Raw genomic sequence first — 24924 nt, 5'->3', positions numbered from 1 at the left:
GGGAAAGGAGGACTATTTAACTGAATCAACAAACTATTTTTTTAAACAAGACATCAGAATATTTGGTTGCAAGACACTTCTAGAGCAAGGTTTATCCATTCCTCCTATGTTCTGAGTATGGTAGATTTCCTTAGCTTTATGTCTGTTATTGCCATCAGCTTCTTTTTCTGTTTCCATTATGACTAAAGCTTCTGAGAGACTTGTATATGTATGAATAGATGGTTTCCCTTTTCACTATTAATCTTTGTGAGAGTATAGAAAATCTCAGATTATTACAAGGGAGTTCAAAATTGTTCTGCTAGACACCAAAACTGTGCAAAGTAGACTGCTATTATATTAACTGCAAAAATACCAGGAAGACTTATACAGGGTTTTTTGTGTTACTGTGAGAAATGCTGCAGAATTATGAGCCTAAAACATCATGCTTTCTTGGAAGAGTTTAGCTCCCATACTGGGGTAAAACTGAGCTCCAAGAGCTGAGTGGCAAGATGAAGAAGTAGGAAGCTGACCTTTTTATGGTACAAAGTTGAATACATGAACTCTACTAAGTCAATTTTTAAACCTCCCTTAAAAAAAAAAAATCAGAAGAATGTCCCTGTCCTAGGTGAGTAAATTCAGACTCAGTGGGTTAGTTATTTCGTGCTTTTTGAGGCACGAAAACTAGATGGTTTTGAGGTGGTTACTGCTTGGTTTGGGTTGGTTGTTTTGTTTTACTTGTGTTTTTCATTAAGACGTTAGAGTTTGTCTAACATTCAGTTTGTAGTGTCAGGACAACTCCTCATTTACATTGTTTGACCTCTATTATTTTAATCCTATCACAGATTATTTGTACGTTTAGGTAATAAGAGAATAAGTTATTAGATACAGTATAAAGTTAAGTCATGGGTAGCTGCTGTTACCTATGTTTCTAGGGCCCTCTGTTCCTTTAAGAGTACACCATTGTGCTTTCTTCTGCTTTTAATTCCATGTTTAGTTTTTAACTTCATACTATTTAAATTTTGTGGTCACTTGAAGTCATCAAAGATTTCCACTGATTTTTAGGTGGTACAGACAGCAGTCAGAATTGGCTTTTTTCTCTGTTGCCAGGGCAAAAGGAGATAGGAGTGCTATGTCAAAGCCTTAGGGCTTTTTCTGTTTGATTACCAGCACATTTTACTGAGCATTTCAATGGGTCTGGTTTTGAAAAGAGCAGGAGCTTGCTTTCCTGCCAAACATTATCAAATTTAACATGCATTTTGACATATCACAACTTAAATATTAGCACATAGAAATGACTAGTTGGGTGCTTTGCAGGTCATTTGCCTGTGTAGGCACGTTGATTAAGAGAACATAGAACTGAAGGGCGTTTTCCAGAAACCAAAGGGCAAATCCTGTCATAAACTGAACTTCTACAGCTCTCTGTTAGCAATAGAAGTGGTGCATTTACTCAGTGCTTATGCTGCACGTAGTCTTTTGTTTTAATCTTACGCTAACTGCACAGTGGTGATACTACTTCTTTTCATTTCATCCTTCCATTTTCCATTTTAATATGTTTGGCTTTTATGCCTTGTTTTAGTTTCCTTTCCAAAGGCTGACTAGCACAATTTTTGAATTAAATATCCTTGCTTCATCAGTTGGCTTTGACTCTTTTGTTTGGATGCTAAATATTCCAAACGGGACAGGCTGTCCTTGCCGTTTGAGTGACCTGACCTGATCAGTGACCTGATCTTGTAGTCTCCTTGTTGCTTATGTTCTTGCTCCTAACGTTTTTTTGAGATGCTTACTCATTCAGTTAATTCTTCAGTCATTTTCACAGGATTTTCCACTGTGTTGAGGATATAAATCTTGCAATTTTAACTTAAAAGAAATTTGACACCTGAAGTGTCAAACATGTGTAAGTCCTTAAATGTGTTAAACACGAAAGCAAGAATTTGTACTGTTCCCTTCCCTAAGTGATCCTACAGAGCTATCATCAGTCTCTGTAGGAGAAGAGGTCCTGAACCATGACTGGCCCCCTGCATCTTCTTTACAGCAACAACTGATCCTGAGCTGAGTGCCAGTTTTCTCATGAAGGAGGAGTTGTAAGGCATCTTGCAGCTCTCCCAAACTCTTCTGAACATGTGAGCAGCGAGTCATAACCAAGCAGTATCCTCGCATGTCAACAGCGTCGTGGCAAGATAGATCAGGATAATCTAAACCTGAATTTACAGCAGGGTTTTAAAGCTCCCCTTACAAGTAATACCTCGTTATGAATTTCATTAATATTCTATGTTTATACAAGACAATTTTATTTTCCAATAATGAATTTACTTGTAACCTTCAAAATACAATGCTATCTTTTGTTTCATGAACCTCAGTTTCACAGTGCTGCTTAGTTTCAAGGAGTGACTTATAAGCCACAGTATTTGCTTTAAGTAAGTGCTTCTGATGGATATTTGGAGCTTTGTGTTTTGTTGATGAATGACCCTAACTTATAATCTTGCTGGAGGATTTGCAACAGGATATCCTGCATAACAAGTGACATATGGTGATTTTAACAGCCAAACAAATGAGCAGCTGTATAGGTTTTTCTTCTAGAGTTGCCTTTTCCAAGACCTCAGTCTGTGATATACCTCTTATTTTGATCCTAACACAGTAAACTTTCTTTAAAATAAAATGAAAACATGAGAATATACTAGTCCATTCATAAATACTCTGTTTTCAAGAAACAATGCAATCCCTCATTTAGCTTTGATAACTGGCTCCACCTTCTGGGGACTGGACATACTTACTAATTGTGAACAAGAATTTTCACTGTAAGCAAGGAATAATGATTGTTACGGATAACTTAATATCACATGAGGATATAGTTTTATCTTCTTTCCTTTTGGCAACTACAATTCTATTTATATTCTATAATAAAATAATTTATCTTTCCTTAGTCATTAGGGTAAGGTTTCCTACAAGCTTAAAACTTCTGTTGTTTTCTACAAAGCAAAATATGTATGTAAGTAAAGCACTGTATTCTTTGGGACATTAAATACTCAGTAGGATTTATTTTTAATATATTTTGCATGATGTCCTTTAACGAAAAAATGGCCTTGAGAATCTCAAATCTTTGAATTTCTTCTTAATATAACTATTACAGACAAAAATGACTTTTGTAGTAAATCGTTATTGCAAACATGTAGTCTCCTCCCAAAAAAAATCCTTGTGGAAAAATGATCTTGAAGCTACTACAGTATGTGTGCAAAATAATTGGGAAGATTGTAATAAAAGGTAGTTATCTATTGTGTACTGCCGACCTGGAAGGCTGCGTGAAGTAGAATCCACTTACATTTGTTCTGGGTGCAATATTACTCAATATTTTCATTATTGACTTGACTTGTGAAATATGGATGGTGCTTATAAAATTTGCAGATGCTTAAAGCTGGGAGAGGCTTAAGCACCATGGGAGCAGGATTGGAATGGATCTTGATGAAATGGAGCACTGAAATACTAGGATGTAGTTCAATAAGGACAGGTACAAATTTATGTTCCTAAAGAAGCAGAAATACACAGTGTGGCTTGACTGCTTAAGCGACAGCTCAGTAGAAACAGATGTAAGTGTTATGTGACTTGTGGCCAGTATATGACCTTCTTCTTTTATGAAAAAGAGTCTTGGTAAAGCTCTTTGGCCCTATCCATAGAACCTGTAATAGCAAATTCACATAGCATGGCTACTTCTAGAAATTTGGCTTTTTCTCTCTTGCCCTGGCTGTCAGTGTCCTTGCAGGATCGTTGGCTGTGTCGGTATCTAGCTCTGCTTTCCCATGAAAGTGGGACAGATGTTTATTAGCTGTACCCTCAGGTTTACTTTAAAGTGGCCAAGTATGATCTTTTTCATTATTTGCTCAAGTCAGAAGCTGCCAACAAACTCTGTTCTTATCACATACAGCCCTGTTCACTGGTTTAGTATGCGTTACATCTTTTAATCTCATTCTGCTGCAGTTGCTTTCCTTGGCATTTATTGATTGATTAATTTAATAAATTACTATAATTTCAGACTAGAAAGGAGAGTTTAGATTGGTCTGTCTAGTCTGACTTGCAGTATATCACATCTTGTCGTCTACCTTATTTCTAAATTTGTGTCTCACAGCAACCTCCAGCCTTTAGTGGGTTTTTTTTTGCTTTTATTCCCTAGAATAAACATCCCTGTTAGTACTTGTTATTTTCTCCTTATAAAGAGGGGAAATCAAGTTGCTGCTCAGCCTTTTTTGTAGGCTTAAGGAGATTAAACTCTAAATCTTGGTAGCTCTCTGCTGCAAGCTCTCCATTTTTTTTCAGCACTGTCTTTAAAATGTGTACACCAGAGCATGGCATGCGGTGTATCAGTGCTCTCTTAGTCAATAGCAGGTATAAAATCACCTCTTTTTGCTAGAGCATGAAACTGGGGATGGCTTATGTTCTGTTTTGTTCACGGTGACTCTAACTTCATAACTGCTGTTTTTCAGGGAACAGTTCTTCCGTTAAATACTTCTTTAAGTATTACTCAGACTTAAATGTGTATGACTGTGTTAAAACACACATTGTCTAACCAAAAGGACATTATTTGCAAAGGAACCCAAGTTGTTCTCTGTGACTGCTCCGTCCTTGTTCCTGTTCCCTCTTCTCTGCACCTTATTTTTTTGCAATTTATCTTGGCTTTCAAAGTTCTCTCCAGTTTTCTTGGCTACAGTTTTATTCATTTACATATTTTTTCTGAAGCATAGCCAAACTGACTTTGCAACAGGCAGCTATGTCTTCCTGCCTAAAGAAGTTCTTCAATACTAATGAATCTTTCATTGGCCTGACTCAGAGTGTTACCTGAAACAACGTGCTGTTATCTTCCACCTAATTACAATTTAAATAGAACAGATTTTAATTATCATTGATTCTTAATTACACTAATCTACAGAAAATATGAGTCAGTGATGGACTGTATTAAGTCAGTTACACTCCCTATTTGTATATAGATTCTTCTGGAGTGTTGATTTCTTTTTAATTTAAAACTGTAAACAATGAAACTGAGATGGAGATTCTGAAGGAGGGTGCTTTTATATTATTATTTATTATTATTATTATTGCTACTTGTTCAACTTAAAGGGGTAGGCAAAACCATATGCAACTACAATGCAGGTCTGATTTCATTAAATTCTGAAGAATGCAGCTTGGGTAGTTGGACAAGTTTGACTAAGCTGTTCTGATTTTACTCCATTCCTAGTTATCACTTCATTTCATTTGTAATGTATTAAGGAGTCCCATTTTCAAGCATTTCACTAGCTTGGTTTTTTTTCTGCCATTCCTAGCATATACTTTAACAGAGCAAAACATATTACAAAACACTTCTAAATCTCTCTTACTCAAAGTGACATTATCTCTAAATATTTAAAAAGAACAATATAGACAGAAGCTAAAAAAAAAAGGCAATGTGACCTGAAGGTTAGTATTTTTCCAGCTTATACATTTAATAGATAATATCCTTCCAGTTATCTATTTATTCTTCTGTTTTGCCTTCTAGCAGCCACTTTCTTTAAATACACCTCCCTTCCCCCCCTCCCTTTTTTTTTTTTTTTTTTCTATAGTACTTCATTTGCTTAGAGAGCAAGTTGTCAGTGCTGGAAAGAACAGATCTTCATCTCCACTGAATTCATCTTGTGCTAAATGAGTTTTCACATGTATCCTTGTGTACTCTGTTTATGACACTTTAATGCAAGTTTTACAGGGAAGTTAGGTCTGTTAACAAGTTGGATTCAGGCCAAGGATTTAGCCTCAGTCTCAGTGGTAAGCTGGAGTCCTACATCTAAGCGTGTTCTCCAGTGGCATTTGCGGTACCACAACGGTTAGGATAGAGTTGCAGGGTCATTTTAAAGTGTAGGATGATGTACACAGCTACCACAGCCCTGTTTATGTTCTGAAAAGGTTATTTGCTGCAAGTATTCTGTTCTGGAATGGGTGATCTGTCTTGTTCTAGGTGACTGGTATGAACAGCTTTATCCCTTGGTGATTACGCTGAAGGACTGCATGGGAGAGGTGGTGACCAGGGCGAAGCAATCGATGGCGTTTGTTCTGCTCCAGGAACTTGCCTGTGGTTTGCCACAATGTTTGATGCTGACTCTAAGAAGAGACATCGTCTTTAGTCAAGCAGTAGGTTGTCTTATGTCTCTTATATCCTACTGTTGCTATAGTTAAGCATACTATTCATGCCAGTGTTTGAGGTTTTCTTTGTTGGTTTTTTTTTTTCCTTTCAATTTAACACAACTTTTTCATCTATTTTCCATTACATCCACTTAAATATTTTATAATGTGATAGAGAAATTAATAGTAAATGGAAAGTAACTATCACTGAGTCAGAGAAGTAGGTCAGCAATGGACTGGAAAAGGTTACCTAATCTCCCTTCTGCGCAGAGAAGGAGCTATAAAGCTACTTTTAGTCTTCCTAGACTATATGCCAGTGTCATCACCCCTAGGTGAAGTTCTCAAGTCTAGCCTTGAATACTTCTTGTTGCTATTCAGGTTAGGTATTTTTTCTCCTGGTCACCTTGAAATTAAGAACAGATTATTTGTTTTCCATTTGTAGCAGTATTTTATGTGTTTGAAGACTATTAGCATGTCTCTTCTCAGACTTGTTTTCTCTTGGTAAATAACAGAAGTTCTTTTGATCATCTCCTTTAGGTGATGTTTTTGAGACAGATTTTTCTCTAAATGATTTGTGTAATTTCTCCCTTAAGTTTTACGTTTTTCCTAGCATAATTATGGAGTTAGAGTGCAACTGACAAGGAGATTCAGTTGCATTAGGTGCCTAAATGCTTTCAAGTCCATCATAATTCACAGCCTTATGTGTTTATAGCCTACCGATGGAGGTTCTGGTCTCGCTTATGTCAGTATAAATAACACACAACCCCACCAAATAAATGAAGTTATCTAATGTAAAATAAGGGAATATTTCACCTTTTTGCACCAAAAAATGCCTCAGTAATATATTAGTATAAAATAATGTATGTAGTCACTAAACAGAAATATCTATGCTGTTTTCTCAAATATCTAAATATTACTTCCATTGTGTATAATGACAACAATTAGCAATTAACTATGTTATAATAGCACATCTGTTAATTTCACATTTTTTATTGTCTTTATAGCTCGCCGGATTGGTCTGTGGGTTTATAATCAAATTGCACACAGGTTTAAATGATCAAGGATTTTTACAACAGCTTCATACTGTTGGATTGCTTGTGCAATATGAAGGACTCCTTAGTACATATAGTAAGTATTGTTCTTGGACAAAGTTCCTTACGCATCTAGACCAGAAGTTTAACAAGGAGGTTCTTACTTTGGCTTATTGAATCAACAAATATTATCTTTAGGAGACAGTAGGCTTCTATATAATAGCATAGTTATTGATAGTCATTGATACTGTGTTGTCAATTCTGCATCAAAAATTACTTATTTATTTTATTCTCAATTCCTCTGACAATACTGGTTGCTAATTATTCCATGCAGAGTGCTGAACTACATTACCTTAAATGCAGGAGACTCCTTCCTCAGTACAGCTAGTGGAACTTTTGGGTTTAATGAAAACTGTCTCCATTTGCATAGGCATTTTGGCCTGACCCAAAATAGCACGTTTATGAAGTGAACCCAAACGGCAGATTTAAACAGGACTCTACCAGCCTCTGCCCTGACCATGCCACCATTGGTGATGTGAAGGTGCCTTGAAAACTGTTTAATTTCTAGCTTGTTACAGATGCCATCATCTGATAGCTATTGAAAAGGACATTTGAAGGGAGAAACAATCATATGTTTCAAAATGCTTTGAGCTAGATGTATTGGAATCTTTCCCCAAATTTGAGATTTTGACCAAAGTAGAGGGACTTAGCATTTGTGCAGCTCTTTAATGCACAGGTAATTGCAGATCCTCGATTGGAGGTTGCTGTCAGGCCCCCTTTTGCGTGATACTCATTGTTGTTATTCACAAAACCTTTGTCCTCCATCAGCAGGACAGTCTTTAAAAACACTTTCAGAACAGACAAAAATGGCTTTTTTGAGGTTATTCTATGCACATACGGAGCAGGCTGATTTTCAGAGGTGCTTAATATTCCTAGTTATCATTTAGGCTGCAGAGAATTGTCAGCAGGTCTAAAAATCAGTCTGCTTTTATGTAGGTTACTTTAATGTGGATTTAGGGCTGTGATTTTCAGATGCACAAGCTGGAAAATATAATCCCCGTATTGCTTTACTATAACCTATTCAGTGACCGATCTGTCTACCCTGTTAATAACCTCTGTAATCTTTCCACATAGGTGAAGAAGCAGGGATGCTAGAAGACATGGCTGTGGGAATTTCAGATTTACAGAAAGTAATGTTTAAAGTCATTGAAGCCAAATCAGAAGATTTTTTGCCTATTATAACTGGAAGACGGTAAGAACTTTGTTTCCTGGAGCCCATGGCATGTAGTTTTAATCTGTAGCACATGAAAACCCAGATAATTGTTTTCTTGTTGCTTAATTCTATTATATGGAAAGTGCAGTAGTTTTACTTTTCTGAGTTACTTTCCTGATGAAAAGCTAAAAGGTCCAATTATTAATACCAATTAATCAAAACAGTGTCTGGGTTTTGCAGTTTCTGTTACATTTTTCATATATAGATACTGAATCAAAGAGAGAAGGTGAGGTCAATATTTACCAAAGTGGCCTCTAACTAAAGAAACCTTGTTTTTGAGGTGTCTAGAACTTGTATTTCAGTGTGACAGATGAAATTGCATTTCTAAGAGTTAGGCCTTGATCGTCTTAAGATGGAAACTGAAAAACTCAAATGCCAAAACTTAGTGGTCACTTTTGAAAAATGAAGCCTGTGATAGTTGCTGAAGATCCCACGGGACATGCACAACCTCAGAAATCCTTGCATAAAGCCACTAATATGGTATGTATCACACATAAGCACTGCTGAATATCAGGACATAAACTGAAATAATTAATTGTGGCTATAAGAGGGTTAACAAGATTGTTACAGAGGAGGAAAGGGCTTTTCATCTTCATTGTTATTCTCGTCTGAAGCTCCAAATGTTTTTGTTTTTGCAGAAATCACTTCCTTAATAGTATCATTATTCTTAAGATGACTGTAAATGAAATTCAGCTAAAAGCAGCAACTTTTAGAAAAGATGTGTTTCTTCTGAAGGCGGCTTTCACCACCAATTTACTTAATTATTCTGGATGATTCACTTTTATCCTATGGGCCTTCTGAGAAAGGATTGAAATAAATAGCAGGAAGGCTGGAGTATGACAGGCAACACGTCGGGAATCATTAAGAATAATTATGGTGTGTAGATAAAACAGAAGAAATACATCCTTTGTAAATCACAGCGGTCAAAAATCTTTAAAAATCCAGTAGCTACATTTACTGGCTCGCTGCCATTACTGTGGTACACTGAACTGTCATGCTGGGAGGTCCTGGATTTGAAAGAGACTCGAGCTTTAAGCTGCCTTAGGCATTCTGGATTGATGGAGTAGTCAGTCTTTAGGAAGAATAGTTACTGCCTGTGATTGCTGTACTGTACTTACTGGCAGGTATTCACTGAATGGAATTGGTATCAGACAAAAAAAAAAAAAAAATCTTTAAGGCTTATGTGGAGGAGCCCAGTTCCTGTTAAAGCTGTGATGATACAGCTCCTATCAGACAACACTGGAAGTCAACCATAACAAGAGATGACAGAGGAAAACCTAGTTATTTTAAATTAATGTTGAAAAACCCCACAATTTTCAGATCATTTGGTTATATGGTATCTTTTTATATCTATATATATATATTATATGATGTGGCTCAATAAAATGATACTAAAAGACAGTAGAAGTGCAAGACAGAAAATTAAGCTACAAATTCTTACCTTGCAGAGTAAGAGTATTCACTTGTAATTGTTTTTCTAGGGAAGTGCTTAAAACCGAGATTCTATGTACACAAACAAATCAATCCAAAGAGCCATGGCATTGACTAGCAGTGCGCTAACCTGCTTATGTGGGTGGCTGACCCCGACCATCCAGGTGAAGTGAAGTTCTGTTCAGGCACTTGGGTTCTTTTGTAATAGGCAAAAGTAGTTAACACTTACTTTTATAAAATTCTTTGGTAGAGCATATTTGATTGTGCACATGAACTTTGAGGCATCACACGGTTCAATACCATGTTTTCAATGAAGCCCACGACCAGACTAGTGCTAACAGCCACATTGGTCTAAAAAGTTGTCACTTAGCTGAAAGAAGAGCTGGGTAAAGCACCTCCCAGCTGAGATGAAATGACTGCCTCACTGTGTACATTTATTTTCTGTTACAAAGCAAAGCAAAGATGCGTGTAAATGACTTGGTTTGTGTTTATTGCATAGAGCACACGATTTCAGCCAGCTGCAAGTAGCTGCAGGGTCTGTGGCCCTCAGCTGCAAGGGGTTAATTTTTAGAAGCCTTCTAACAGGACTGCAAGTGTTTTTCTATCTTCATATGTGATGATAACAAATATTAGAGAATAACGCAAATAAAGTCAAAGAAAGGGATATTCTTAGGCAGTCCTGTTTTAGTGAAATCATATGCATTTAAATATTTCATACCTAAATTTATACAATTTGTTCTGAAAAAGAAGATGATTTATTACTTACTCTCTTAAACATGCTGGATTTCTCCACCCTGTTTTCCTGAGAGATCATTAAATATTAAAAATTATGTACTGATTTTTCCTTCTCATTGGAACATGTAGTAGCCACCTTATCCATCTCGTGCCAAAATCACCTGATACCTCCACACTGAGTCTAGCCATAAAAGAGAGAAACCACATGGCAGTAAACTTTACTGCTGTATTACTGTTTCTTATTTAAATAGAAGCATAGGACCTGTAAGATTTTTGCTATATTATTGTCAAATAAGTTCTCCAGCTTTCAGTACTCTGAATTCTTTTTCTCCCTGCCACCCCTACCTGACTTCAGTACCATTCCTGGGCTTTCTAGATGGCTCTCTGTTACAGCTTGATAGCCTTTTCCTTACATCATCAGTGGGTTGTTTTCATTGTGCAATTGGTTACAGATTTTTAAAAGTTACCAAGGATTGTCTCTGAGACTTCAAAAAATGTTTTACGGAAAAAAAACCTAAGGGACAAGGGGAAGCTCTCAAATGGTACCGATGTTAATTTATCTTGCCTAAAGGTCAGCATTTCTCCATGTTCTTTCACACACTGAAAGATTTGTAGTGATTTTGGGGGTGTGAAATGTAGCAATGCAGTGATTTGGTGACATTTTGGTTCAGTAGCATATGCTCTTTGAATTAGACTAAACCAACATTTCTTCTCAACCTCATCTCAGCACTCCATCACAGGAAGATGTCCTGGTGGCGTTTGACAGTAGCTAGGAGTGCTTGCATGCAGGCTGAGGATGAACGCTGCTATGCAAAGATCATTTGTACAGAGATCTTTTCTGTCATCCTTGCTAACTCTCAATTTCCTTCACGTGGCTAAATTAATTAAACACAAGCTAAATAGACTTATCTGGGGAGCAGAACTATTTCTTCCCCCCCTTTTTTTTCCCCCCCCGACATATATCCTCCATTCAAAACTGATAACCCTCCTCAGTAGGGAGTATCTGGCATTTGCTCAGAGATTAAACACTAGTTCTAGCCCATACCAAAGCGTATGCTGTTGCCCTAGCTCAATGTAATTACATTTCAGTCACAAGTCTGTACTGGATCAATTTTATTTTGTCAGATAAATGTGCAGGATAGGGGTTCAGACACAACCACTAGCACTTCTAAACTGAAGCTATTTATCCAAATCCCTGCTCTGAGATAGTGCTGCTCATCCCTCCAACTTGCCAACGGTGTCAGAGCTACTGCAGAAACTACCCTTTTTCTTCAAGGTTTTCTGCCTTTCTCCCCCAAATTCTACACATGGGTTATCTAGATTGTATTTTAACTCCTTAGCAAGCACATGATTCATTAAAATAAGGGTTGGAAGGACTTCATGATAGATTATGTTATTAGGTGCAAACGGTTTTCCATTTTAATTTTATATGCAAAAGTTGTGTGACTTCCTAGGCCTGGTTTCTGTAGGTAGGGTATAGATCCTCCTTCCCTCCTGTTGCTGTAATACTCTTCCTTCTTGGTGGTATACCAAATGTGCTCTGCAGGAGAGAAAATTTCCATCTTTATAATCAGTTGGCCCTCTTTGAATGATTAAAATGCCAAATCCTGGAGACAAATGAATTTGCTTCTAGTCTGTTCTTTTTTTATTAGAATGATTGCTCTAATAACAGAAAGAAAGCTAATAAAAACTAGGTTAACAGCATGTTGTTGTTTCTGTTGTGGGGTCAGGCATCAATCCCCAAAGACAGGTGAAATTCATCTTGAGGGTTCCACATGATCAGTTTGGACTGACAGCCAAAGTAACATGTTTTTCATAAAGTCAGACCAAATGCAAACATAAAAGCAGAACTGCTATGTGCCATATCCCTTCTCCTAAAATAGGATTCATATTTGTGTAATGAGGCCTCAATTATCTTCACAAAGTCAATTTTGCTATTGGTGGTGCTTTCTATCCCCAGGGAGAAAAATCTAGCTGCTGAAGAAAATGGGAAAGGTTTTTGTTCATATTACATTTAGAGTGGATACAGGGTCAAGTTGTGACTCCTGAAAGGAAGTTGGTTTTGTAACTCAGCAACATGCTTTTTAAGAGTTGGGGTGTTCTCGTTGATATTTTGGTAGCAGAAGACTTTTTTACTGCTTTCATCTTTAGCCCTGTTTTCACTTCAGTGAAGAAGTCACTTTCAAGAGTGTATATCATTATATATGCCTGCCTTTTCCCATATAACTTGGTTATGTTCTTAAAACAAGCAAGCTGAATTGTCACATTTCATGGTTCAATACAATTAAGGGGAAAAGAGGAGAACTGATGTATAAGTCTACATGTTCTCTTTCATTTAGGAAGGTTTTCATTTCAAGCAAAGCAATCAATATTCCCATCCTTATTCTTTTTATTTTTCCTAGTGAACATTACATAATAGAGGTCCAGCTTCCAGCAAAGATGTTCGAGTTGCTGCCACAGGAGATTAAAGAAGGAAAACTACTTCGCATGTATCCAGTATTCTTTAATGTTGGAATCAATGAACAGCAAACACTTGCAGAGAGGTAAGAAAAAAACATGTTTCTTTTTCTGTCTCAGTATGCTGTGCTAGTACAGGATATCTCTCAGGATTAAAAATAAATCTTTTTTTTATTTGCTCTTTAGACAATCTCACATTGACTCGGTGTGTACTTTGAAAAGTATTAAAGGAAATAAGCACAAGCTATGAAGTAATGCCAAATAATGAAAAATTCAAAGTGAAGATATGACCATATGCAGGACTTTATTTCATACAGTCAACACCAAGTTGCCTTTGGATACAGCTATAAAATGTATTTCTGTTTCACAGATTTAGAAGGTTTTTTTGCATAGAGTACTTCGGCCTTCTCAAACATGAGTTTGAAAATTTGAAATGCTTATTATCTTAAAGGTGGGGTTGATGATGCTGGGCAAGTCATAAGTTAGAAAGAGATAATTTTTCTCAGCTTTTTAGGGCTTTTTTCCAGGCTTGAGGAGTTGTAGTTAGTAATAGGGAATGTGTTAGTAGTATGTTTGTAGAAACATGAAGGCTGATGTTAAAGTTCTGATGTGCTAATATTACTCCTCTGAAAAGGTTGCTGGAAACTAATTAATTAACACAATAATAGTCAAAGTTTCACCAACTTATTAATTTTCTCTTCCAAGAGAAATGTCATGTTAACAAGTTAGTGCAATGCTAAAACTGTAAGGTAGACATCAACAATGAGACAGCTACTTTTTTTTTTAACTGGTTTTATTAACAGTGTCCAAGAGACATAATATATATATCTTTAGATTGCATTCACTACAGACTCAAAAGCAAAAGTGAAAATGTAGCTGGGGAAATAGAGGGAGATGGTGAAAAAAACATTGACCTGGACAATAGGCAAGAAGATAAACACAACAGGAGTTTCGTGTCCTATTCTTTGTAGACAGCAGAGTAAAAGCAGTCTTATAAGGAAGATTTCTAAGGAATGCCATCAGGTAGCTTTGTGGATGTTTATGGGAATTAATGAAAAATTGATACATGTATATCTATAAATACAGATATATATTAATAGCTATATCTCTCAAGCAAATCAAGTTGGATTATTCCATGCCAAAACAGCTTGTCCACGTGCACTTACAGGTGTAAACATTAGATCTAATGCAAAATATTGCTTAAATCCTAATGTTGCAAATTTGTTTTTGAGATTGGAAGTGCTGCACGTGGGTTTTGGTAAGAAATATTTTTTATGGGAAAATGAGAGTATCGTTTTCCCATAAAAAATGATCAATTTTTGTGATCAATTTCTAGAAAATGTTACTTTATTAGATGAAAACGTATTTTCTTTCAATAAAGCATAGTTGAGAATATGTCTGATTTAAAAGTGATATTCTCATGTGGTACTTCAGCAGTGACTACTGAGGAACTAGCCGAGTCTTCTTCTTTGTCCTATTTAAATATTTGATTCTCATGATGTAGCAGTACATTTAGTGTCTTCTGATTTGTTTTCCCTTTTCTCTACCTGAATTTCTCACTTAACCTATCCATGCCTCTCCTTCTGTTTTTTTGGGGTTTTTTTTGTACAAGCTGCAAATACTTGTCCCTAACTGCCTAAGGGACATTCCTGTCTTTACATTCATACCTCTTGTAGCAGAGGAAGCAGGAGGTTTATGGGGGTTTTTTAGCCTATGTGAAACTTGACTGTTGGAGAAATTTTGCTCTCAGGGAGAAAGATATTTGCCTATACAGCTATAGTCTGTTTGTGGATAAGTGTAAGGGCATCTTGATGTTGTCTGGGTTTTCTGTGAGGTGCAGGATAATGAGGGTTTGGGTGATGTGTTCCCAGCAGACTTGACTCCTGCAGGAAACCCCAGAACATACTCCTCAGCCAGCTGCAGCACTGTACAGTGACTGCTAGAGTCTGTGTGCTGCAGCAAGCTTAATTGCAGATGACTGAAGCCAGCTAGCCACGGGTCATAACTCTGTGAAGCTTAATGGTGAAATCACTGCTCAACAGCAAAGAAATGGTTCTCATTAGTTTCAGATACAAGAAACCAAGATAACTAACAGCTCAGGAGCAGTGTAGGGCAGAAAGGGCCCTAAGAAGTAATCAACTTGACTATTTATAGCAGATATTCTCAGACCAGAGCAGAAATCAGTTATTCAGAAGGTTTTCTACCTGGCACTTGCATCTCTTTCATTTTGTGTGGCTTCAATATTGTCCAGCTCTGGTAGAAATTAATTACCTAAGCAACAGCCAGCAGTGAGAGATGAAGGAGCTGGTGTTCTCTGTGTGTGGTGCCATTTGAAATTCCCACAAAATCCCCTTGAGTTTGTTCAGGATTTGTGAAGGGAAAAAGAATATGTGCTTTGCTGAATGTTTATAAATGGATTATTTTTTTCCATAAGTTTTTGGAAGAATTATCCAAGAGTGATGACCTCAATCCCAAATATTGGTTACAAAGCACATGAGAGATTAGCAGCTATACATTTGATGATATCTAATATGTTCAACAATAGAAAAAGAAAATTCAAAGTTATTTCTATATGCAAAGAAATAATTCTGAAGGATAATTTAACTTCGGTTTGGTTTGGTTTTTTTTCATCATTTTATTGTGCTTTTTTATAGGTTTGGAGATACCACTTTGCAGGAAAACATTAACCAGGAAAACTTAGAACTTCTAAAAGAATATTACAAGCTGTTTACAGAAAAAATGCCTTCTGATTGTGAGTACAAAATAATGTAATATCAAAATGGCTTTGAAAAAGTTTGATAGGGGAAAGATTATAAGAAAGTAATATTACCACAGTATTAGTGTACAGCTTTTAGCTTTAGGCCTCAATAAAGTTCCATAAAGTTAAACACTTTGTGCCTCTACACAGCCCTGATGAAGTCAGTAGTGACTGCAGGCTCAACGCCACAGCAGAAACTACAGGGAGAGTGAAACAGAGTCATGATGAACTAAACAGCTCTTTTAAATTATTAATATAATATGCTTTTTAATATTTCAAGTAGAGGACATTCTGTACCTACTATATTTGTACAGAAATCCTTGGTGGGAATTTTCATCAGTTTCAGTAATTCCCTCCATTCTTTTTTTGAAAATGTATTACGGTATGGCAAACCACTGAGAAATCTGCAGATCCAAATGCAAGCAGTGAGCTACATCGTAATGTCACTGATATGAATAACATAGTTCCAGTAGACTAGGCCCTATATTCCAATTTTATAGGAATTTGATATCATAAACATTACTACTCTGTTACTCCGACTGTTGAAAGCAAACACTGAAAAGACTGTTTGTATCAATCTAATGCTGTTAAAGTTGTCTGAATGCCTAAACTATATTCCCACATGTTGCAGATTTCACACCCCGATTTTCAATAGCTTGGATTTAGATCTCTGCTCTTTCCCCTTGGGTAAGGGCATGAGGCGAATCTTTTGAATCTAAAGATCTGTCATCCTACAGGACTTGTGTTTAACTCCTCATGGTGAATACTGTTGGTTAAAATCCCATGCAAAGCTTCTCTTCTCTTACAGAACACGTTGTGTTGATTACTTTTGCAAATTATCCGTTACATGTATGTACTTGTAGTTGTATCTAATGTATCACTGCATATGTGTACGTGTTTATCTTTTATATCAGGATGCTTTTCATTTGTTAATAATTTTGACAGAAGTAAAAGCTCTGTTCCTAAATGCTGGGCAGTATGCCCATCCATCCACCCACCTCTCTAGCATTTCTAGGGTTTCTACAGAGTAACTCATACAAGAAGTTAGTAATTAATTTAAGGCGATGCCAATAAAGCATCCTGGAAAACTAACCTTATCTGGGGTTAGGTCTAAGGTAGATCTGCTACCTCCTAAGAGGATCTGATTATATAAAAGCCAAAATTTGCATGCAGATAGTATTGGCTGCTTTTCATTAACAGAAACTAACCTTGTACTGTCTTCCTGCAGACAGATTATTAGCAAGCCACACAGTCTTCCTGGACTTCTTCCAGACTGTGCAGGCTTTTGAGAACTACTCTTGTCTAATTCATCATTTCTGCTCTGGTTATTATTACCTTCTTGCTTTTTCTCTACTTCTAAGATCTGAGTCTGTTCTTTGTCCAAATTTTTACAGAACACAAAGCACCTTCTGGTTCAGTTACCCTTCCCAGTAGGTCCATGCCACTATACAGAATCACTCTGTTGGCTTGGAGGAATGTACCTTTAAAACCAGCTCCCTGGAAAAAAGTGAAGCTCTCCTTGTTGTTCAGCTAGGGGAGGACTTCAGTTCCTCCCCTGTTCCCTCACCTCCATGCTCAAGTCCTTAGGAAGATAAACCTCCATCCAAGCTGGCAGCAGTGCTGGTGTTGTAGGCAAGTGAGAGCCATTCAGTATTGACAGCTCCGTGATGGTTTTGTCACACCTTTCCAGATAGCTTCCTGTAGTGCCAAACCTATGCTGCAAAATAAATGCAGAACTCTGCTCACAAAGCTGTTAGTTACCAATAGTGCTCATAAAACCAGACAGAATTTGAGGATTCACAGCACTGTTGGCCATGCATTGAAACCACCATCCTTAGGCAGCCTCACTTGCCTGCTGTTTAATTTGTATATTACTCCATTTCAAATAATTCCATTTTCCACTCCCATAAACATGTTGCCAGCTTTGCTATTAGTTTTTCTCTCATCACTGTAATGCCCATTGCCCATAATATTGTAGCTTTCTCTCTGTTCCCAATTATTAAAAGCCTTCAGATGCATCTAACTGCATATGCCAAACACTGACTTTTCATCTTTTAGATGACTATGTACTCTGTCACTGCCCTGTGTCTTTATCTCTTTAATTCTCTAACAGGAAACTCTGAAAACAATAAATAACAATGTGCTTCCAGAAAGATTCCTACCAAAAATGCCAACCAAATGTAGTTCTGGTTTAGGCACCTTAATAGTGTTGCTTTTATAGAATAGCTGATGATAGTAAGGGCACAAAAATGTACGATTGTTGTTTAGTAGTACATTATTAATTGAAAAGAACAGCTTAGAACTCAATTTAAACAGCTGAAAGCATAAACTTGGAGAAGCCTATGTCACCAGTGATATTTGACATTGCTGGTTTGCTACTTAACACCCAGAGCAACAGCAGTGTTGAAAAATATTGTCCCATGTGAGAAGAGATGCATGCAAGGTTTAGAAATCCTGCAAGCAAATGAAAATGTTCTTCCATAGCATCATGCATAGCAGTACGTGCATTTTCAACATGAAGTCTATGAGTCTGTTTTATACTTGCAGGCTTCTCCACCTTATAATCCATGAGAATGATTTGACAGTTAAGCAATCTATCACATCTAGTCAGGATGCCACTCATTTGGCAATATTATAAATTAGGAGAATCTTGTTTTTTACCTGTGGTGAAGTCATTTCTCAGAGATGATGCATTTTCTGCCGTGAACCAAAGGAAAACTGCTTTGAAGCAATAGAATGTTTACCTAGTGATACATTCTCATAATCCAGAAGCATCTTCTTAGAGCACTCATGCTGTGTGTTTTAAAGAAACAGGTGCAGGATAAGTATAATAGACTAGCAGGTTGTGATGTATTTTTGTATGCTCTGTGTTATCTAATTTTATGATCAGGAATTGAAATACAAAGATAAAATAATGCTCATTAAGATTATTACAAAACTAGTTTGAGTGTATTTTTTCTGCCTTTTTTTTTTTTTTGGCACCTCAGTAAGGGTGAGGCAACTTAGCCATTTTTAGAGTAGTTCTTTTTGAGTATATTAAAATTGCTGCTTAGTATGAATCATGGGTAAGGGAAACTACAGAATTCATTAGAGATAAAAGGTAAAAGCCTGTTGATAAGAGAGATCTTTCCAGCTGTGATCAGGTTAGGAGAATGGATTTTGACTTACATTAAAAGTTGCCTCATTTTTACTCTTTGAATTGAATATAAATGATAATTGATTGGGGTTTTTTTGCACCACAGGATGGAACATCCTACTTTTTCTTGTTGAAAAAAAATATCAATTTGGTTTAATTTTGTTTCAGCTGGTTCTGAGCCTTTCTTTGGTGATAACTATTATTAAATTTCCTTTTACTTCACTACCGTAAGAAGAAATAATTTCAAAAACCAGATTTTGTTTTTACTTATTTTCAAAACTATTGAAGATAAAGGTAACATTAGAACAAAACTCTCCTGTATATTCACACAAAACAGAAGAGCAAATTAGACTGCCTACTATTGAATTCCCTCTAGATATCTATGATTAACAAAACTTCAGCTCAGCTGCCATACCCAGGGCAAGTAGGTAAAATTTTGTATTTTAAGTAAACCTGAAATTGTTTTGTATTTCAAAATTAAAGTCCCATTCAGTTTCAGACCAAGAAATATCCTTTGTTAAATTTTTTTTGGGGGGGGGGGCGTATTTAGTGCTCTTTAACCCTCCTGTTATGTTTTATTAGGAACTAAAGCATCATTTTAAAACAAAAATGAGATGTTCGATTTTGAAAACAAAAACAAAATGTTTTTACTTAAAACCAAAAAAAATCCCATCAAAGAAGGTTTTAATACATTCACTTATTTTTCTATTTATTTCCATTTAATGTGTATAATGATTCATGAACAGCACTACAGTGAGCGTTCTTTAGTTGGCACAACCCTATCATCAACCTTATCATCCTTTTTTTCCAGGTCTACCACATTTTCAAGAACAAAATGATTTAAAGGGATTGCTAGAAAATCTCCATCAAAATATCCAGGCCAAAAAGAGAAAGAATGTAGAAATCATGTGGCTGGCTGCAACGGTAAGCTCTCTCATTTCAGGTACTATCACATGATGAAATAGTTTCACATGCCTACTGATATTGTAGGTGCAATGGATTTTAAGGATATGATTGGAAGACTCAATGATTTTAGTAGGTAGATATGATGAAATAGCTCTCTAACGTTTCCATTCTGATGGTCTCAGCCCGCTCGTGAATATATCTCTCCTTCCTACAGTTAAATTACAGATGTTTTCTTTCTCTCATTTTCTTAACTGGTGGAACTGTCTAGAATTGAAAGTCAGAGATGGTCTTGGTCATTTTGTTGTCCCCTACATCCCCCAGGCCCTTTTGTGCAGAGCTTCTCCTAGCAAGGCCATCTGTGGCCTGTGCTGCTGCTTGGGGTTGTTTTGCCCCAGATGAAGGATTTTTCATTTGTCTCTGAGTAACAGGGTAAGAGAGGTTTGAGCCTAGTTTTAGGCAGAGTTATCCCTTCATCCTCAGTATGGGCAGAATCAACTCATTGGATGATCATGCATAGCTGTGAATAGATCACTTTCTATGAGAAAGACAATACAGTATTCAGCTACACTATCTAATTTTGTTTGTTTGTTTAAAATTGTATCCATTCTTTGATAATATCAAATTTGATTATTCAAAATACCTTCCTTTTATTATTTAGTGTCCATAAGCCTTGAGGTATGATGCAGGACATGACATGATTACTTGCTCTGGCTTTTGTTTAATATTGCTGCACTCAACTTTTGATTTTCTGTAATTAAGGTACTTATATTTTATAAATAGGTGTTTAATTGTATCAGCCAACTTCTAGGCAATCATGTTTTATGCGATTTTTTTAGCTAGTGTCACCATGACAGCCACTCCAAGGGCACTGATAGCAATCCAAAATAAGCTAGATATTTGCAAAGGGCAGATGTTCAGAAACAGGGAGAACACAAAGAAAAATATTTAACAAACCACAGTTAATACTTCCTTTGCTTTATTCACAGAATTCCTTTTTGTTTCCCAATGGTGGGATTTTGCACATACATATTAAAAAACAAAACAAAACCCACCAACCAAAAAAACCACAAAACAACAACAAAACAAGCCTTAGATGTTTATAAAGAGCTCAAGCTTTTCAGGAATGTGAAATTCAACCAGGTAGTTGTCTTTTAGAAGTACTTTAGAGTACTTCTCTAGAGTATTTAGAAAAGTACTCTTGAAGTCTCTGCCTCTTTATACAAGCAGAGACTTTAGTCTTCGGTAACTACTGAAACTGAAGCAAGACCTTGTGTTTTGGGCAACTCAAATGCATATATGCTTCAAGGCAAATAAATATTTGATATAAATTATTAATAAAATTTTCCATTACTTTTCATTAACACCAGAAAAAAGACAATATTGACTATGTCTTTGTATTAATAAAACTACTGTAATTTTCTTATATTGCTAATAACATTTTGCCTTGTGGTTAATAAATATTACCACATGCTATTGTAGTATAAATCTGTTATGAGTAAAAAATAAGCTTTTCTTGCAGTACCAGTTCTGCAATTACTATGAAACATTGCTTTTTAAAGAAGTAAAAGATAAATCAGTACAGGATATTGTAAAATGAACTACAAAGGATATGACAGAATTTACTTAATCTTTGGATATAGAAAATTGTCTTCCACCATCTATTCAAGATTCCCTGAACAGGAAAAATAATGGGAAAAAAGCATTCTTTGAAAATAGAAATGGTTTCAGATTTTTCCTTCACTTTGTTCTGTTTCTCTTTACATTACTGTACTGTAACCTTCTGAAATTAGCATTTCTGGACCCATTGATCTCCAGACTGTTTATTGGAAAGGCATGATTCCCTGCTGTAAGGATATCCCTTTTCTATTGCAGTAGGTGTATGAGATTCTACATGGATATGCATATGTATCTGCACCTGCATGTAATCCCTGTTGTAATGGGCCTGTGAGAATACATCTGCATTTGCAAAGTCAACTTTTGAAAATTGTTATCACTAACATTTCTTATTCCAAGCAAAATGGGACAGAGATTTAGATGTTATCTATTTTCATTTCCTAAGCTGCACCCTTTATCTTCTGTCTTATATCAGAAGAAATAATCAGAGTATTGATTTATCATTGGTTAAGTCTTCATGTTTTTATATGCTTTTATCATCCCCCCCTTTAAACTTAATCACAATTATAATCATTTACATCTGTGTCTCTAAAGATCTAATAAATGTTAAGTCTATTTTTCCTCCTACATCTTCAACGTATTTGGGGAAGTGAGCAAAATTGAGGACAAAATTCAGGCTAGACACTAGTTGTAAGCTATGTGTTCTGATATGAAGTTATTACTGTATATTTTATATTGTCCCTTACTAGATTCCTAGAGCATCAGATCATTGTGTTTGCCCATTTTAATTATTTACTTTGTTTAACTGCTGCTGTTTAGTGAACTGAGTCATTCTGAGGATTTTTCTGGGCCAGCCTATCAGGTTAACCTACATTTCTCCTTAAATCATAGTCTAAGGATTTTTAAAATTTGCTTATTTAACAGATTGTTTTCTATTTAATCCACTTTAAAATTATTGAGACACTTGTACTGAGCTCCAGTGCAAAATAAGCTTGTGGTTATGGTAATTTGCTTGTTGTGCCTAGAGTGCATCTCAGTTCAAAACTGACTCTCACTGGCCACCACTTTGTATGACGCTGTCAGCCCAGGTTTGGGATTTAGTCTCCCCTCCCTGCACCAGAGGCTATCACTCATCCGGAATAATTACCTGTTTTTTTCTTATGACTCGTTCACTTTGAATAGTCACAATAACTCCTGGGCATCAAAAGAGACTAGTGTAAAGGGAATTAATCTCTTCAATTAAGCAGTTAACTTCTTTCACATTGTTATCAGCCCTGCCTCGATACTTTCTTTAAAAAAATTGTCTTACAGTACTTTATTTAAATCCCAATGCAATTTTCCTAATTTTTAAACACATTTAAGTTTTAAAATTTTGAATTATAGGAGGGAAGAAACACTCACAGGTTCTCCTTTACTAGCCTGTACTGCTTTGGATTCAAAGTTGTGTTTAATTAATTAATTCCCTGGATGCAACTTTTGAGATTGCCCTTACCACGATATCTCAAAGCCCTTAAAGATCATAAGTATTGTCTGGGACATTGATTTTAAGATAATCTCTGATAATGCAATTAAGGGATAAAAACGTGCTTGTTTGCTGAAGTGAGATTATGAAAATCATATTCCAGTTTCATCCTGCAAGGTCCCAAGTAAACACTTGATAGCCAAGCTGAGAAGTTCCTTAGGATGAGACCTGACTACTGCAATTTATTGCTTTGCCTTATAACTGTTTCATTTTTTGAAACTGTTATAGCTATGATTGTCCAGCGGTAGGAGCAAGCAAAGCTGGACAGAGGGTATTACCTTTTCTTAGGACACATACATCAGGGGAAAGGTGGACCCATACTTGGGCACACCAGCTGTCCTTCAAATTTTTCTTGTAAAATACTTTTTGAACCCAAACAATAAACTAATAGGCTGGTACAATGACAAATTGATTCTTAAGGTGAGAAACTATCTTTAAAAATATGTCATGGTTCCATTATCCCTTATAATTTTGTCAAAATATACAGTGAAAGTAGAAAGTCTATGGCAGTCATTTGTGTTAAGCTTTAATTGTTCTGGGTCATGGGTTGAGCAGTTTACCTGTTGAAAATAAAGACTTGTTTAAATTCAGTACATAGATTTGTCTAAATCCATGCTCTCATGAGGATTTAGTCCTCGACATTCATGAGTCTGAGTTAAAAAACCCAACAAACTTGTAAAAGTTTTTCTTAATTTTTTTCACCATTCATCAGGTGTTCAGACAATTAATCTTTAGTTGAATAGGGTGGTTGTCACAAAGTGAGTTAAAAAATGAAGCAACTTTCCTTTTATAGTCTAGGCTAACACAAATACTTTTTATTTCAAGTTCAGGAAATTGGATGCAATGGTTTGGTAAGCTGTAACACAGCTTAATGTAGACATTTTAGTGACTTGCTTAAAATGCTTAGGACTAAGTATAGTAGAATTTTTTTGTTGTTGGGTCCACCATCAGTTTCTTGCTTCACTGGAGGGGAGTGTTGGGGTGGGCAGGAGAGAGACTTGATTGCAACTGCAGTACATGACTGCGTGCAGCTCTCTCTTAAAACAAGTAAGGGTTCCTTTTTCCGCAGTGGGTGGGTTATTTGTAGGCTTCTCCTGCTGATGAAAGCCCTGAAGATCTGCTTTTAAAATGTACCATTTGGACAAATTGGAAATGAGCTGTAGATCAGTACCTATAATCTTTTGATGCACAGAAAGAGAGTTAATGCTGCAAATTTGTAAACAAAAGATAAATCTGCAGTTCTTTTCAGCACAACATTTTTACCTTTTGTGGCACCGTGTCAGCCCAGCATGGGCATCATCCTTAGAATATGAAAATCCCGAAGGCATTGCTGATAGCTGATTTAACTGCAAAGACACACAGCAGCAGCTGTATGGTACAGTTGGAGCTACTACTTTTGAACAGCTATTTTCTTCTTGAGAAATCCTGTAGTTCTCTGTGTTCATTGTCTGTGACTGCAAATTGTAGGAGTTTCTCTGTCTGCTTAGTGTGTGGAGAACACAAGGTGTGACAAGGGCAATCCTTTGACATCTGCCTGTGTTTCAGATTTGCCGTAAACTGAATGGAGTCCGTTTCACCTGTTGCAAAAGTGCCAAAGACCGGACATCCATGTCAGTGACGCTGGAGCAGTGCTCCATCTTGAGGGATGAACATCAGCTTCACAAAGACTTCTTTATTCGGGCGCTGGATTGTATGAGAAGGTATGTGACGGTCACTGCATGTCCTTTGCATTTTGAGCTAAGCCAGAAACTACAGTACAGAACAGTCTAAAGCCAGTTGCAGATGTGTGATAGTCCTGATTTAGCAGAGAACTGGCCAGCAGCATGCCAGCTGGTAAGTCACTTCTGCATGCGAGGTCTTTGCCGTTGCGTGTTTTATCACTAATTAACAATTTCTGAGATGGGTATGTGAAACCTCGTAAGTGTCGCTTCACTGACTGTAGAATTT

At 36.5% G+C, this 24924-nt stretch overlaps 1 protein-coding gene across 1 annotated transcript in view; it reads left to right on the top strand.

Annotated features, from left to right (window-relative positions):
- LOC104520627 (type II inositol 3,4-bisphosphate 4-phosphatase-like) overlaps window positions 1-24677 on the top strand; it is a gene marked incomplete at both ends in the record, with an annotated part of 29430 nt that extends 4753 nt beyond the window's left edge. Inside the window, 7 exon segments of the mRNA XM_010162367.1 lie at window positions 5951-6123; window positions 7119-7242; window positions 8280-8397; window positions 12987-13127; window positions 15696-15793; window positions 19747-19859; window positions 24523-24677. Coding sequence (XP_010160669.1) covers window positions 5951-6123; window positions 7119-7242; window positions 8280-8397; window positions 12987-13127; window positions 15696-15793; window positions 19747-19859; window positions 24523-24677 — 922 coding nt within the window.
- Window positions 24678-24924: the final 247 nt, after the last annotated feature.

Source organism: Antrostomus carolinensis, unplaced genomic scaffold, assembly GCF_000700745.2.
Source record: "Antrostomus carolinensis isolate BGI_N321 unplaced genomic scaffold, ASM70074v2 scaffold33862, whole genome shotgun sequence".
Taxonomy (NCBI): Eukaryota; Metazoa; Chordata; class Aves; order Caprimulgiformes; family Caprimulgidae; genus Antrostomus; species Antrostomus carolinensis.
This window is presented reverse-complemented; position numbering and strand designations above follow the sequence as displayed.